Source organism: Geotrypetes seraphini, chromosome 4 (assembly GCF_902459505.1).
Source record: "Geotrypetes seraphini chromosome 4, aGeoSer1.1, whole genome shotgun sequence".
NCBI classification, from domain to species: Eukaryota; Metazoa; Chordata; class Amphibia; order Gymnophiona; family Dermophiidae; genus Geotrypetes; species Geotrypetes seraphini.
The window spans coordinates 275350334-275367116 of NC_047087.1; the positions used below are offsets into that span (position 1 = coordinate 275350334).

Below are 16783 nucleotides of genomic sequence, written 5' to 3' on the forward strand. Positions count from 1 at the left end.
CTGAAATTTATTTTATTTTAATTTTTTTATTTAAAGTATTACAGTATTTCTTTGATTTTTTTTTTTTTTGCTGGTTGCCTGAAATTTCCAGTTAACAGAGACTCTACTGTATAGTGTATATCCAATTAAACCACGGTATTTAAAGTTTCTCTTTTTAAAACATCTTATAATTCAGTGATATATACAGTACTATATACAATTAATCTTCAAAAAGACAGAAGACAAATATCCTAAGAGCCAACTCAATTAGCTATATCAAGTTTGAAACAAAAAAAAAAACCAAAAAAAAAAAGAAAATCTATTCATGAATGAATACTTAGGGGTCCTTTTACTAAGGCGCGCTAGCCGTTTTAGCGCACGCTAACACGTCTTACTGGCACACCAACTGGCAACCCACGCACATGATGCTCTTTGGGATGTACAAACTGCATATACCATCGCTAGTTGGTTTACGACATTTCCTCCACTACACGGTACTACTGAGGAAGAAAAGCATCTTCCAGTTCTGGTTATCTGCTTCCCCTCCTATCCTGGCACAATGGCCTTCGCTTATGATTACTCAAGCCTCCGTGGATTGACGGGGCTTTTTGGTTTACAAATCTAAACTAGGGAGACAGTTTGTTCTCACCTGGGAACCTTTCTGTAACACTTTATCCCCAACAGCCTGCAGCCGTCTACTGAACAGGTAACCGGCCTTTACTAATTTAATATGTGACTTTCTGCTAGATTGTATGTTAGTTATTGAGTAGGTTGTGGGAGGGAGGGTGTTTTCAAGCACTGATCTTATTCTTGTGTTAAACCTGCTGTACTCTTTGGTAATAACTCCTAAAAGGCTTTACGGTATTTTTCCTGATGGCTGAATTTATTTTGCCTCTTACCTTGCATATCTGTTCAATTTGTTGGTAGTTATCACTAAAATCAACAAAGATACTATAAACAAATATTAAAAATTTGTATTCCCTTGGACTTCGTTTTTGGGATATACTTTGGTGGCCTAAGGTTCCTTTATTTCATTGTTTTTCATTTTGGTTTTGTATACATTTAGGGGACCTTTTAATAAAGCTTAGCGTGTGCTAATCACATTGTATGCTTCCACTAAACACAACATGACCTGGCAATTTCATCAAGAAAAGAGCTGAGCCTGCAGGCTGTTAGAGTGGGGGCATTTTCATGTTGCGGTCCAGAAGAGTGGAACAGACTCCCGTCTTACATTGAACACCAAAAAAATTTGGATGGCTTTAAGAAACTGTTGAAAAGACATCTGTTTTGTTGTATGAAATACACAGTATGAGTTGTATTAGGTTGCTTGAGATTGATTCTTGGTATAGGAAAAGTAATTGGTATTGCTAAAATTGTCAGGCTGGTATTTTATTTTGATTTTATGCTGAATATGACGTATATTGGGGGGGGGTTGTTTGTTTTTGCAAGATGTCTGAAATGTCTGTGAAGTACTATTATGTGTGTGCTGTTGTACTTCGCCTTGAAAAAAGGCGGATTATAAATAAACAAACCATAAAACACTAAAAAGGGGCTCTTAAGCAGCTAAAGAATTTTGTCAAAATGAGACTCAATTGAAGCAAGATGGATCACATTTATAAAGCACAAAGGGTTTTTTCTTACCGCTTCATCCTTCTCTTCACTGTCAATAACACTGCCACGATCACTGTCTACTGACCCTTCTGGTTAGGGATGAAAAAAAGAACTCAATACATATTCTAAGATAGAATGGCATCTCATACTATAAGCCTGCCAAAAAAATCATTCCTGTAGTGATAATTTATTGGTCTAAAAAAAATGGAATTCACCTTCACTAGAAATATCACCAAGACCAATATCCTCTTGCTCCATGAACAGCTGTGTACCAATTAAATATGGCAAGGGTCTGTCAATGTATAGATCCTATAAGAAAGTAAAAACAAACAAAAAAGAAGATCGTACTAGATATATTTACAATAAGTACATATGACACAAAAGAACTAAAAATGTTTAAAACAAACTGGATCCTGGAGGGGTAAGGGTGACTCATCTTTATTTTCCACTCTACTCAGACTTCTTCTCTTCCTCCCTTCCCACCAAACCAGCAGCTAAAAACCAAGAAGCAGGCAAGCAAATGCCTTCCCAACTCCAGCAACTTCATTAACAGCTCTATATTCAGTGGCTAGGAAGATATCCCATCTCCACACTGTGAGCATTTTTAAAACTTGAAAGTTAAAAACTTAGGGGGTTAGGCAACAGCACATCTCAATACCGGCAGCCATTCCCGCATTCTGAAAATGCTTGTAATGTCTTGGAATATGGCACTTTTTCCCTGTGGCAATTTATATAATTTCTAATTTGCCAAAGTATGAAGCAGTCTAGCCAGCAAACTTATCTGAAACTGTATAAAATTACAATTATAAAAATTACCCACCCTTCTTCCTTAATAAACTTTGCACATAAGATTGTGCAGGCTTTAGTTAACTTTCAAAACAAAAGAATGCCCATACATCCATTTTAAAATTACCTCAGGTAATGTATGAGCTTTATACATTCTTTGAAATATACACACATTTCTGTATTAATTTGTATGAAATGCAGATGTTTTCAAAAGTCTGTGCATAATCGAATCCCTTGCCAACCTTGTTCCCAGAAATAGTACTGTGTTACGTAAATTTCCTTTTTAAAATTATCCTCTATGAAATAATTACATAAAAGGTTTTTTTTATTAAGTAAATCATGTTTAACACGTGGAAAAGGACTTTCATACACTTACATACCCACATAAATATTTAAGTACAAGCACCATTGTCTTGCAAACTGAAGAGGGAATTCAGTAATTTGGGCACAAAAGTTTGGCCATGGACCACAAATCCACACATTAACTAATTAGCTGCAAACCAGGCGCTGGAGGGAGAGGCAGCTGGCACACCAAGAACTCTCACCCTACTCCGCAGCTTTCCTGAATCAGCAGCAATATTCTTAAATGAGCCATTGTAGGTTGCAGTTTCCCCATGACTGCTAGTTCATCTTCCTTGTTTCAGAGAGCAGGCAGCTGTGGGAAAGGTCCCATGATGGCTGTATTTAAGTTTACTGCCATGGCTTTGGGAAAGCAGCAGTTGAGGAGAGAGAGAGAGAGAAGGGGAGCAGACGCTGAAAGGAAGGAAGGAAGTGTGGAGAGAGAGAAAGAGAGAGGGGGAGCAGACACTGGAAGGAAGGAAGGAAGTGTGGAGAGAGAGAGAGAAGGGGAGCAGACGCTGGAAGGAAGGAAGGAAGTATGGAGAGAGAGAGAGAGCAGGGGAGCAGACGCAGGAAGGAAGGAAGTATGGAGAGAGAGAGAAGGGGAGCAGACGCTGGAAGGAAGGAAGTGTGGAGAGAGAGAAAGGGAGCAGACGCTGGAAGGAAGGAAGTGTGGAGAGAGAGGGAGAGAAGAGGAGCAGACGCTGGAAGGAAGGAAGTGTGGAGAGAGAGGGAGAGAAGAGGAGCAGACGCTGGAAGGAAGTGTATAGAAAGAGAGAAAGAAAGACAGAGAGAGAACGAGAGAAAGAGAGAGAACGAGAAAGAGAGAACAAGAGAGAAAGAGAGAATGAGAGAGAACGAGAAAGAGAGAACAAGAGAGAAAGAGAGAATGAGAGAGAGAAAGATAGAGAATGAGAATGAGAGAACAAGAGAGAAAGAGAGAACGAGAGAGAGAAAGATAGAGAATGAGAATGAGAGAGAGAACGAGAACGAGAGAGAAAAAGAGAGAAGACGCTGGAAGGAGAAGAGAGAACACTGGCAGCCATTCAGGAAGCGGTGCAGGGCCAGGCTGGTGTGTGAAAAGCTGCCTTGTGTGCTGCTGGTCTTGACATAATGAGGACTCAAGAGGAAGCCATCAAGCGAGGGAGAGGCAGGAGCGCGGAAAACTCACTCCTGCCAATACACCTCTGGACCACCACAATTTAAAGGTGCCGGGGGTATAGGGTAGGGCGGAGAGACAGTGTGCAGAGCCTGGCAAGGAGTGAATAGGGTTGGGTGTAGAGCCTGGCATATATTAGTAAACAATTTGGTTCAAAATGGGTTTTTTCTTGTTTTCCTCTTCTAAATCTAGGGTGTGTCTTATGGTCAGGTGCATCTTACGAAGCGAAAAATACAGTATTTATTGGAAGCATTTTTTTGAAGAATACCATTTACGATTATAAAGTAGGCATTTTATTGGATTTTCCACACAGATGCCCTGTCACCCTGTTACACATTATGGGGAAAATTTTATACCTTGCACAATTGTACAGCTGAAGGAAAAGCATTTTTTTAAAATGTAATAAATAAATCCTTAAAAAGGAGCAATTATTTGTCTTTCATGTATTTCTTGCAAGTGCTAGTTTTGCAGTGAAAAAAGTGAATTGCTAGGTCAAAACACAGATTATACTGCAGGAGAAGGAGAAAACAACAATTAAAATGACAGGCAAGAAGTACTATTAACCGCTAAAGGAAAACATACTAATTTATATTTAATTTACCTTTGGTTCAAGTATTAGTTCTATGCGTTCATTTCTTTCCTCCTCTTCTGAATCTGAATTACCAGCTTTAATATCCAATTGCTCAAATGCAGTGTCTAAAACTTGCAATCCATAATTCACAGCTTCTTGGATCTTAGGAATCAACTCTGCTTCTTTTTGCTCACGGGTTTTCTCCTTCAAAGTACAAAATACACCATGAATATAAGGTTTTATAAAGGAGGCACCTAATTCTAAGCACTAACAAATGGAAACATTTTGTTGAATGTGTGTATGAGATTAGGTTCTAATCTGTTAATACTGTGGAGTCTGTACGTTAGGTTAGGTGATCAATCCATGCTCACGAACTGTTTGCAGAAAGGTGTCAATCACATCTTTCAGCTTCTCCGCCTTCACTAGTGGAGTATTAGTGCCCTGTTCAGTTTGTACCAAAGCAATCGATCTCCACTGTACCAGAAGAAAAGAGGAAGGGCACAGGTAACTTCCTTGGAAATATACATTTCTATTCTGCTCTGTACCTCATGAAAAAGAATAATTAGCATGAACTTGCAACATAGCTGTATCCATGAACCAACCTGCTCTATGCAACTAGCACTAACATATGAGTTTCAAAACTCAACAGACTCATTATTTTATAAATAATTCATTCATACACGTTCATCCAACTGACAGGAGAACAACTCTAGTTCTGGACTGTAGAGCTGTCCGAGGCAGAAAGCAGATGAATTGCAAAACCAACAGGGGGAGCCATATAGACTCCTGAGTGTATTAACAGAAAGATTATCCAGGTAAGAACCTAATCTTTCATTCTGTTGCATAAACACAGGAGTCTGTATATTAGGTGGCATTCCAAAGCAGTGGGTGGGACGGATGAGTCTGTTCTACAGATCTCCTCAGGCAGAACTGTCTGGGACTCCGCCCCTGAGGACACCACACTTCTAGTCAAATAGGATTTGAGAGAAATAGGATGTTGTCTGCCACAGCCAATACTGTATATATCGACGAAATTGCCATGTGAATCTATCTGGAGATAGAAGCCTTAGATGCTGGTCTGCCTCTTTTGGACTGACTGGTTGGAACAAAAAGATGGTCAGAAAGCCGAGAATCATTGATCTTTTCCAGGTAGTGAAGAAAAACTCTTCACACATCTAGTCTCTGCATATCTTATTTTGCTTAGTCAAACTCAAAGGCTGAAAAGCTGGCAAATGAATCTCTTGGTTCATGTGGAAGGCTGAGACAACCTTCAGTAGGAGGGACGGTATCTTATGCAGGGAAATCCCAGCCTCTGTGATCCTAAGGAGAGGCCCTCTGCAGTAAAGAGCCTGCAATTCTGAGATCCATCTCTCAGACACTATTGCCACTAAAAATACCATCTTCACCGCAAAATCCAGAAGGGACGCATCTTGGAGAGGCTCATATGAAGGCTTAAAAAGCCATTCATAATGATATTAAGATTCCTGGATTGAAAAACCGGGTCTGGATGAGATGCCAGAAAAAGCTTAAAGTCCTCTTGATCTCGGAAGCACGAGAGACTTGCCACTAGGGATGTGGAGTCAGTAGATAAACCTTCGACAGACTCCTTTATTTCTGGTATCTCTACTCCAACTCCTTTATTTATATCTATACAAGTGTTGTACTACATGAAAGGTGTGGCTTCTTGGAATTTTAGTTCAATTTATGTTTATCATTTTTGGTCAGCTATAATGGATTTGGCATCTGTGATCTGACCAAGTTATTCTGTTAGCATGATTTTTCTACGCAGCATTTTGTAGTAATTTGGCTCGTCTCAATAGTGGAGGGAATATTTGTGAGGGGGAAAGGACACAAGGGTTTTGTTGATCCTTGTTCTGTATTTGTGATTTATAAAATGACAGTTGTAGATTATTATTTCTTTTTATACTTTAATAAAATGATTTCAATATAAAAAGCATAACTTTTCGAGGCTTGTGCGGATGGGATCAGACAGAGTTTGGGAATAGGGACAAACTTTGTCCCAAATCATTCTCTAGGTGACACTTTCACTAATATAAATTTAAAATATATTACGATTTGTAATCAAATAACTTTATGTCAAAATCTATTCTAAAAGTAACCCATTTTTTTCAGGATCTGTTTTAATCAAATTATTATCTGTGAAATAAGAAATTTAAGCATTATAATATTTGCATGACATACAATTTAACTCTCTTAGAAGTTGGAGTCAGCATATTTTCACCGACTGACTCCAACTCCAATAACCCCAAAATTGTTTCCAACTCTACAACTCCGCCTCCGCAGCCCTGCTTGACATTTGGGGGAAGATTCTCAAAACTTAACATGCCTTTAAACGTGGTCGCTAAACCTTCTGCAGCCGGCTTAACGGGGCAAGTCGGTTATTGGCCAATTATCAGAAAGGCTCACTATGGTCTTTTCCAAGCTTCCTAGCTGTCTCCGACTGACATGCAAATCTCTGTGGGAAGAATTACCGGAGACTCTGCCCATGAGGATGTGACACTCCTGGTCAAGTGCGCCTTGACAGAAACCAGAAGCTGCTTGCTACAGGTGATGTATGCCGATGAAATGGTCATTCGAATCCATCTGGCTATAGAGGCCTTGAAGTCAGTCTGCCATGCCTGGACTGGCTGTGTAGCACAAACAGATGGTAAGAAAGATGAAAGTCATTGGTTTTCTTCCTCAAGTAGTGAAATAAAACTCTTTGCATATCCAATTCCTTCAAATCCCATCCTACTTGCTCAAGCCTGTAGGTTGAAAAACAGGAAGACGAATCTTCTGGTGACATGAAAATCAGATATAACTTTTGGGGAGAGAACAGCCCAGAGAGATACACCCGCCTTCATGATTCTGAGTAGATGTAACAGAATCTGTGCTATGCACACTGAAGTGTGTGCGTCTACACTTTAGGGGGAGTATGTGGTGCAGTGGTAGAGCTACAGCATCAGTATCGAGATTGTGGGTTCAAATTCCATACTGCTTCTTGTGACCCTGGGTAAGTTACTTATCGTTTATTAAACTTGATATACTGCCTTAGCTGCCACACAATTCAAAGCGGTTTAAAATAAAATGCATCATTAAAATTGAAATGGATCGCCATTAAAAAATAGGATAGCATACTTCATTCATACAAAAAGAAACATAAAAAACATTTAAAGACCAACACTGTAAAAATGTGCTCTCCACTAATTTTTTCAATTAAGCAAAAGCTTATTCAGAAAGGTAAGTATTTAAAAAAGTACACAAATCCAATTATATGAAGATTCTAAATGTAAATTTGCGGGTAAAGAATTCCATAGTGCTGGCAGAATTTCGGGTTCTCTCCCATTTCGTTTTCAAAGGATGCGTTATAACCAATCTATTATCTATCAAAGATCAAAGAGTCTTTCAAGGAGAATGAGTAATACTTAATCCCCTATTGTCCCAGGTATATTAGATAGAGTGTGAGCCCACCAGCTCAGACAGGGAAAAATACTTGAGTACCTGTATATAAATACTAAAAATAAGAACATAAGAATAGCCTTACTGGGTCAGACCGATGGTCCATCAAGCCCAGTAGCCCGTTCTCACGGTGGCCAATCCAGGTCACTGTACCTGGCCAAAGCCCAAGGAGTAGCTTTACCATTGATTTTATATACCAATACATAACAAAAAAAAGAAAGATGATATTTATTTAAGTGGCAAACCTGGTCTTGCTTTTCTCCTGCTTCATGTCTGGGGATGGGTTCCTCAACTTCATCATCATATACCCTCTGTAAAAAAGTTAATTGTTAAATATCGAGACACAAACAGTTGCAAAGTTGGACAATGTTACTTTACTGATATTAAGCAGTATAATATTCTGTGATAATTCTATGTACCTACAACTTAAGTAAATATCCCAGTCACTTCTTCAACATTGGTCCATACTTTATGTACAAATTCAAAGGACTAATGTCTCTAACATCTCATCAACCTCTATGTAATTATTTAATTGTTTAGGGCTTCAGACATGCCATTTTTTGTTCGCCCGTTTTTTTCGGCGATACAAAGTAGTCTTAGTGGCTATGGCTGTGGCTTCTTCATTCGCCCATTCAAAGAATTTTTTAAAATATTTTAATATTTTTAATAATTTTTATATATTTTTCCTTAATTTGTTTTCTTGTATAAAGTGCATAGTGCTCTCATAAATATTTGCAATAAAAAATTTTTTTGCAATAAAAGTTTTAACTTATCTTAAGTGTATGTTGTTTCCTTTATAGGATCGGGTAGGGGCTTGTCACATCGACATGTTTCGCCGTGAGGCTTTTTCAAGATTATATCCCCCCTTTTCAGTTTAAACAGACCATCCCGATATCCGAATTTTCTGATCTAACAAAGATGCTATAAAGGAAACAACATACACTTAAGATAAGTTAAAACTTTTATTGCAAAAAAATTTTTTATTGCAAATATTTATGAGAGCACTATGCACTTTATACAAGAAAACAAATTAAGGAAAAATATATAAAAATTATTAAAAATATTAAAATATTTTAAAAAATTCTTTGAATGGGCGAATGAAGAAGCCACAGCCATAGGCACTAAGACTACTTTGTATCGCCGAAAAAAACAGGCGAACAAAAAATGGCATGTCTGAAGCCCTAAACAATTAAATAATTACATAGAGGTTGATGAGATATTAGAGACATTAGTCCTTTGAATTTGTGCCTACAACTTAAGTGACACACGGAGGGCCATTTTTTAATAGGACGGGAAAGTCCGAATTTGGACATTTCCCGCAAAACATCCAAAGTCTGAAGCAGAAAAGCGTCTATTTTCAAACGGGATGTCCAAATAATTTTTTCTTTTTAGTTCAATCTTTATTAAATTTTAACATCTTACAGAATAATGCAAGTCACAAGTAGATCATAACATACATATACATACACTAAGAATCTTTGCAAAAACAAATCAATATCTTATTAACCCAACCCTCCCTTACCCAAACCCCTCACCCTACCTCCCCTCCCATTTGTCTGGCAGGTCAATCATAAACAAAACTTAACAAAGCCCTCTAAAGGGCCGCACACATCTACAAAGGAAGCCATATTCCCAAACCTTTCACCTAAATTAGCTTCATATCGATAAAGGCATACTGTTTCCCACCAAAAATGAAAGTTCAAAAGAGTGAAGTTTTTCCAGTTTTTGATTATTAACTGTAATGCATGTAGAGTTCCTATGAGCGTTGGAGAGCACAGAGCAGTCAGTGCGCCAGCTGGCGCTAAAAGCATCTTGCACAGTTTTGTCAAAGGGGAGAGGGGGTTGTTTGATATATATTTCATGTAAGTTTTTATAATGTATTTTGACTGAATGCAATAAGCTTATTTTTAAATATGATTTAAGTATGTTATCTGTTGGATGTTTACATGTTTTATATAGTTCTGCATGGCTTTCTTCAATTATTTATGATTTTATTGATTTGATATATATTTGGTAATTTATCTTCATTTCTGCCCTATTTTGTCTCCGAACAGCCACCAGGGGAAAAACACAGCTACGTTAGACATGTTATTTTATTAAATTTTTGTTTTTGACCTTATACACTTGTGGGTCTGCTGTTTGTTTTTGCTGTATTAGCATTGCAGATCTTCTACCTCTCTTGCACCTTTCTATATAAAACTTTATAATAGTGTCCATAGAGACTCACATGAAAGTTTCACAACTTGTTATAATTTAATGATTCAGCAGTTACTTATCTGAACAGTCCATTGCTGTTTGCATTCAAAGATATTTAACAGGATTCCATCCAAGTAGTCTTAGAAACCCAACTCATTGAGTTTCATTTGAATGGCTTTGGGGGTTCGGTAACTGGCTAAAGTGTATTGTGCAGATTCTGCTTTTCACAGATTAAGGTGGATATACTGAACAAGTAATTTTCACAGTCCATAATGTTGCCACTTCACTCAGTCCAAACAGAAGATTGTGATCCAGTACTGGTTTTGCCCCCGAAGCATGAAGTGTATCAGTTGGAGTGTATCAGTTGTAATTTTCTTTAATAATAGTACAATCTCAGTACATGCAATGGGAAAAATACAAGGCAAGATCAGTAATTTTCAGTTGACCTAAGTATGCTGGTAACCTTACAAAACACATCTTTACTGAAAAATGCTCTCTCCATTTCACTTACATTCTCAATAAACTGAGTATTGGACAACATAAGGAAGTCATTGAAGACACTGTGTAGGCGACAATCAGAAGCTTTTGTCTCATGAATCAGCTTGTCCAACTGCTTCTCAATTTCATGTGTCCGAGATATGGTTTGCTGAGAAAATTCTTGCAGAAGACGTAAAAGCTAAATAGACATAAAAAGCCAAAATACACATTAAAATAACAGGCATTTGAGGTAAAACACAGTAGCAATAAATATTGTGCATGAGTAATTTGTTTAAATACGTAAGTACATTAAGGAGGACGATTTTCAAAATCATTTCAATTCCATGCCTGAGAAATGGAGATAAAACTCTGACTGTTCCGTTTCTGTTGCTAAACACCAGTCTAGCTGAAGAGGGAACCTTCCCTGAGAAACAGTGGGGAATGTTTCTGGACTAATGCTGGTAAATGAACTGTGTAACTCACCAAAGTACTGGCTCCATAAGAATATTGCTGGCTCATTCTCCAAGCTACCAAGGTCAGTAGTTCAGCAGTGCTGGTTTGATAATTACCACTATAAAGGTCTCTCCCATAGCTCAAGCTTAGTGAGAGGTTTCATGCTAGCTGTTCTCAACAGGAAATTACTAAAGCTGAAAGGACTATGGACTCTAATAGTCTAAAACTCTGGTGAAGAGAAATGTATGTGATTTATTTAACAAAGCCCAGAGCAGATTGAATTATAGTTTGGTTTATAGTTTTCTGTTTTGTAAAGTTTCATGCCACCGATGAAACCGAGACTGCATTATGATTTTGAGGCCAGTGGCCAAATAAAACTTATAATTTCCACTGAAACCATTCTGACTGATTCTCTAAAGAAACGGACACAAACTGTGCTAGGCAGTAGCCTAGGGCAGTGATTCCCAACCCTGTCCTGGAGGAACACCAGGCCAATCGGGTTTTCAGGCTAGCCCTAATGAATATGCATGAGAGAGATTTGCATATGATGGAAGTGATAGGCATGCAAATTTGCTTCATGCATATTCATTAGGGCTAGCCTGAAAACCCAATTGGCCTGGTGTTCCTCCAGGACAGGGTTGGGAACCACTGGCCTAGGGGTATCCCATTTGAAAGGTTCCCCTAACTTCAAAGGGGACCACGCCGGAATTAAGTCATGTGTCGCTGCCTGGCTGCCTAAAGCACTCAGTTGAGGCACAGGGGGGTGACAACCTCGATCACTGAATGACTTGGCCTATCATGGGACAGGGAGGAAAGAAATACAGGAGAAGCTCCCGAGGCCACGTCGGCACTACAGCGTCGAGACCCTCACTTCCGGGCTCAGATCTTTGACAGAAGAAACGATCTGCTTTCTTGTTCTTTGCTGTGGCCATGAGGTCGAAGATTATGCTCGGAAAGCCGCTGTAGACAGCCCCCCACTTCCCCGGATCCAGAAAGTCTGCTGAGAAAGTCAGCTTGAACATTGTTGACTCCCGCCACATGCGCTGCTGATAGCGCCTGGAAGTGATGTTCCACCAACAGAAAAAGAAGGCGGGCTTCTTGAGCCAGAGGAGTGCTCTTGGTTCCTCCCTGGCCAATCAGGGACTTCCTTAGACTCTTCCCTAAGGAAGTCCCTGATTGGCTGAGGTGCCCCGGCCCCTCCAAAGGGAGGAGCCTGAGATGCCTCAGCCAATCAGTGCCTTAGGCCTCTCCCTGTGCATTAGATGATGCGCTGGAGCAGGGCCTAAGGCCGCTATTGGATGGCAGCGGGCAGCAGAGTAGGAGCTTCCTCCTGCTCCTGAAGATTTTGGCGGTGCATAGGAGCAGGAGGGTCTGGGCACCCCTCCTGCTCCTGAAAATGTTGGTGAGCCTTGCCCAAGGAGCAGGAGGGATCGGGCACCCCTCCTGCTCCCAACTATTTTACAGGTACCGGGGTGGGTGGGCCGGGCCGGGCCCGACCAGAACCGGGCCGGGAGACCTAGGAGCAGAAGAGACTGAGCACCCCTCCTGCTCACAACTTTTTACTGTCAGGGGTAGGCAAGGGCTGTGCCGGTTGGCGGGGGCAAGGGTCATGCTGCATGAATGCAGCATTTTTTTTTTAAACGCCAATGGCAGGAGGGAATGTATCCCTCCTGCTTTTTTCTCTGGGGGGAGGGGGGGTGTGAGGGGCACAGCAGGGCAGGCAGGAGAGATCGGGGCCTGGGGGGGGGGGGGTCAGACAGATCTCTCTTGCCTGCTCCTGGATTCTCCTCCTCTCTGCTGCCATTCTCCGCAGTGAAAGCCTGCTTTAAAACCACAGGCTCGCACTGCAGGGAACGGCGGCAGAGAGCAGGAGAGTCCGGGAGCAGGCAAGAGAGATCTGGGCTGAACCCTGACAGCAGGCTGCTTCTCCTGTCACTACTGTCAGGGTGTGCGCATGAGCGGGGATCGCGCTAATGATCGTCCCCATTTGCATGCAGGCCTTTACTGAATCAGTCGGCTGGCATGCAATAGGAAGCGGATCATGCACAGTTTGGAGGTTTTGTGAATCCTGCCTTTAGTGCATTATGCTCTCTCTTCTGGCCATAATCATAGCTTGTGTAAAGACTGATCTTTCTGAGATTGCTTTTAAATCTTAAACCTTGGCCTTAGCTTTGATGCTAATTTGTCCAATAAATTCCCTACGATCTCCAGTCCTATCTATGTCTATACAGCAGAGCTTCCCAAGCTGAGGGCAGAGATCAGAAAAGGGTCACAAATCTTACATTTGGTGTCAAAACCTGGGATGGGCTTTCATAGAGGCACATCATTTTTCTGCATTACTGGGGGAACACAGCTACAAAACGATTGACAAGCGCTGCCATATAGCACTACCATTGGCATAATTTGCCCCATCATTTTGGGAGGGCAAAGAGTAAAGAAGTTCAGCATTAGAATCCACCACGTCTGATCTAAAGAAGAAAGTATTGCCTTCAAAAGCTATTTATTACTTGCAGTTTGGTATTACAGAACCACCGACCTTATTACGCTGGTCTCACACTAATACAAAGTACAGTAAATGTTTCTGACCTTTGCACATAAGACAGGGTCTCCCAAATCTCAAAGCCCCGAGACTCACTCTTCGGGCCCAGATCTCACGGACTCACCCCAGCATCAGCCGCTAAGGACCAATTCTGACTGGTTTTGCGGACCTCCTCCACCGACCAAGCCCGTTCCCAAGCTGGGTCTCTGGGGCTCGCATCGGGCTCGCCCGGGCCATTCATTTTTTTTTTTTACCAAGGAACTGTACAGCCACGGAAGAGCAGTAGGTTGCGCAGAAGCGGCGATAAGCCTCTTCTTCTAGGGAGACGAAAGCAGACAGAGCGAGAGAGGTGGCGTCACGACCTCGCGCTCTACCAGTTTCCAAGCTGTGGCCGAGTAACGGCTCGCGCTCCTCACAAGTTCTGTATTTCTTTAGAGGTTCCTCTTAGGATACCAACAGCGCCATACTTTTCCCCTCCGCCCACTAGACGTCAGGTGGTCTTTAGTCACGTGAAGCAGCACATGATCCGCCCCCTCCCTCTCTCTTGACGGCAGGCGGAAGTTGCGGGCAGTTGTTAATACTGAGGCGTTCTGGGTTCGGGAAATTGTAACTTTGTAGAGCAAGTTTTACAGAAGTCAGTTGGTAGCGCGAGTCCTCTGCGAAAACGCTGACTGCCACCGTGGTGCAGGGAAACGAGAAATAAGAGCAACTGCAAAGTCATTTCTTCAATGCCCATATATTCGCTTTCAGTCAATATCGTGTTTTATAACGCTCGTGCTTTTGTCTGTAAGAACACACTGGGACAGTGGCCAATCCAGGTCCCGAGTACAGGGCCGGTTTTATACAACGCTGGGGCCCAGGGCAGAAATTAAGGAGGAGGTCCCTGATCCCCACCTCCTATTACTACCACACATAAAACAACTTTAAATGACTTATTTACACACAAAACAAACAAAAAGAGGCACTGGAGATGTCCGAACCAACCGGCAGTTACAATTACCTTATTTGACAGTTTGTACCAAAGTTCAATTGTGAATCCTGGAAGTGCTAAATAAATATAGTCCCACACACAAACCACAGACAGTCCTTTACCAAAGGATCACAAATGGAACTAGGAAACCCAAGAAATTGAATTGTTAAGACTGAAAGATTTGGGGTGGGTGGTACAGTTCTCAAATGGCTTAATTCATATTTGATAGATCACTCAAGTAAGAAATGGGAATAAGATCTCAAGAGTAAATTTCAGGTGAGAAGCAGAGTCCCCCAGGGATTGGCGCTTTCAGTATTATTATTCAATATTTATATGGCCACAATTGGTCAGTTATTCCAATCTTTAGGGGTTGAATACCACATATATCGGATGATACCGCATTTTTCATTCTATAAGACGCATCCGTTCATAAGATGTACTCCCCTGCAGAGGAGGAAAAACCAAGGAAAAAAAAATTTACTCTTCTACAGGGGGGTGCATCTGGTGGTCTGGTATTGGGAAGCCCGAAGCAGCCCGCAGCTAAAGGACCCCCCCCCCCCCGAACCTTTTTAAAGTTGCGGTGGTCTAATGCGCTCTCCTGCTGGATGGCTGGCTTTGGTAGCAGAGTGGCGCGACGCAGGAGCTGCTTAGTGATTGGCTGAGGTCAGTTCTTCCAACTTCAACTTATCAAATTCAGGTTTTCAGACCAACGCTGTATGCCTTCATTTTTCAGCTATATTGACCAACCACTATTGTTGTGAATGGAAAATCACTTTCACAACATCCTCAGGGTTTCTCAAATTTTACGAGGTCTTCACAATCTTTGACCTCCATTTCGTACTCCACCTTCAACCTGGGATGTCACCATGGTTTTGAACCAGTTGCTGAAAGATCCCTTTGAATCCTTGGGATCTGCTGCACTACAGTTCTTCACATGGAAAACAGCTTTTTTAGTGGGCCAGAAGAGTTAGCAGCTTGCAAGCACTGGTCATCTAAGGCCCATATCTTCCATTTTTTTTCCCAACACAGTACTTCTTCGTACTTTTCCAAAGTTCTACCAAAGGTAGTTACAGATTTTCACTTCAATCAATCCACTTCTTTGCCATCATTCTTTCTTCCTCCACATCATTCTTCAACGGAGCAAACTCTTCACACATTGGACTGCAAAAGAGCGGTACTTTACTACCTTGACAGGACTGCTATCTGTACCACCAGTCAACTATCTGTTTCTTTCAATGTAGGTATTCAAAGACATGCAATTTCTAAACAAGCTATATCTTCATGGATTGCTCATTGCAGCTCTTTTTCTTACAAGATAGCTTCCATGTCTCCTCTGGGTCGCATTGAAATGTATCAAGTAAGAGCGATAGCTTCATCAGTTGCAGGCTTGAGAGCAGTTCCCATACAAGATATCTGCAAAGTAGCAACTTGGTCATCAGTTAATATGTTTTTATTAAGCTTTATGGTTTAGACCAGAGTTCAGCACAAGATGTTCAGTTTTGACAATCTGTTCTTATCAATTTGTTTCCACTTTAAAAACAAACAACCAATCAGAGAATGGATTTATCTCCTCCCATTTTTCTTAGTCAAGCTAGGGACTTTTTTTTAGATAAGTGTACTCTTGTAATGCCAGGTAGAGATCTTGAATTTCTACAGGCGAGGCAGTTGCTGTAAATGGAGTGTTGAAATTGTAAAAACTGCAATTGATTCTAAGATTTTTGATGCGAGCATGGCTCCTTGATAAACTTTACATCTAATCAAATCCAGGAAATGAAAATTCTTCCCCGGAGGTGATTTGAATTGGATCTTTGAGGATTTGGACTTATGAATGACTGACCATGGAGTAATAGGTCAGTTGTTGAAGATCATGTCCAGGTGCCAACTTCAAAGGCTCAATCATAGAATAAATGTAAAGAAGTGGCCTGTGAAAGTTACCATAAATTATTCAAACATTCACTAGCTGATTATCAAAACCGTACTCAGAGTTGAAATGCAATTTTTCAGACCAGACGCTGGACATGCTGGATGTTTAAACAGGCTGTAACTTCACTCTTTAATCATTGCACATGTTTTGTTTTATAAACTGCACGTAAAAAATTTTTAACAAATGAGACATATGATCAAACTTTCTTTTTTCAAAAATCAATTTTGCCGCCGTGTTCCTAATCAGTTGGAGTCGATATAAGCTGCCCTTGCTCAAACTAATCTACTATAATAAAACCCTAAGTGCGCATGCGCACTCTT

At 40.8% G+C, this 16783-nt stretch overlaps 1 protein-coding gene across 6 annotated transcripts in view; it reads right to left on the reverse strand.

Moving 5' to 3' along the window:
- Positions 1-14108, reverse strand: part of LOC117359122 (WASH complex subunit 2A-like) — a 151786-nt gene extending 137678 nt beyond the window's left edge. For 2 of the 6 annotated variants that reach the window (XM_033941320.1, XM_033941319.1), the window contains exons 1-6: positions 13694-14108; positions 10612-10776; positions 8150-8215; positions 4476-4649; positions 1806-1899; positions 1621-1679 (exon numbers count right to left, since the gene is read on the reverse strand). In XM_033941320.1, coding sequence (XP_033797211.1) covers positions 1621-1679; positions 1806-1899; positions 4476-4649; positions 8150-8215; positions 10612-10776; positions 13694-13810 — 675 coding nt within the window. In that variant the 5' untranslated portion in view covers positions 13811-14108. Of the gene's footprint in view, positions 1-1620; positions 1680-1805; positions 1900-4475; positions 4650-8149; positions 8216-10611; positions 10777-13616 lie in introns of all 6 variants that reach the window. The other 4 variants (XM_033941315.1, XM_033941316.1, XM_033941318.1 and 1 more) reach the window with 4 other exon arrangements.
- Between the last annotated feature and the right edge of the window lie 2675 nt (positions 14109-16783).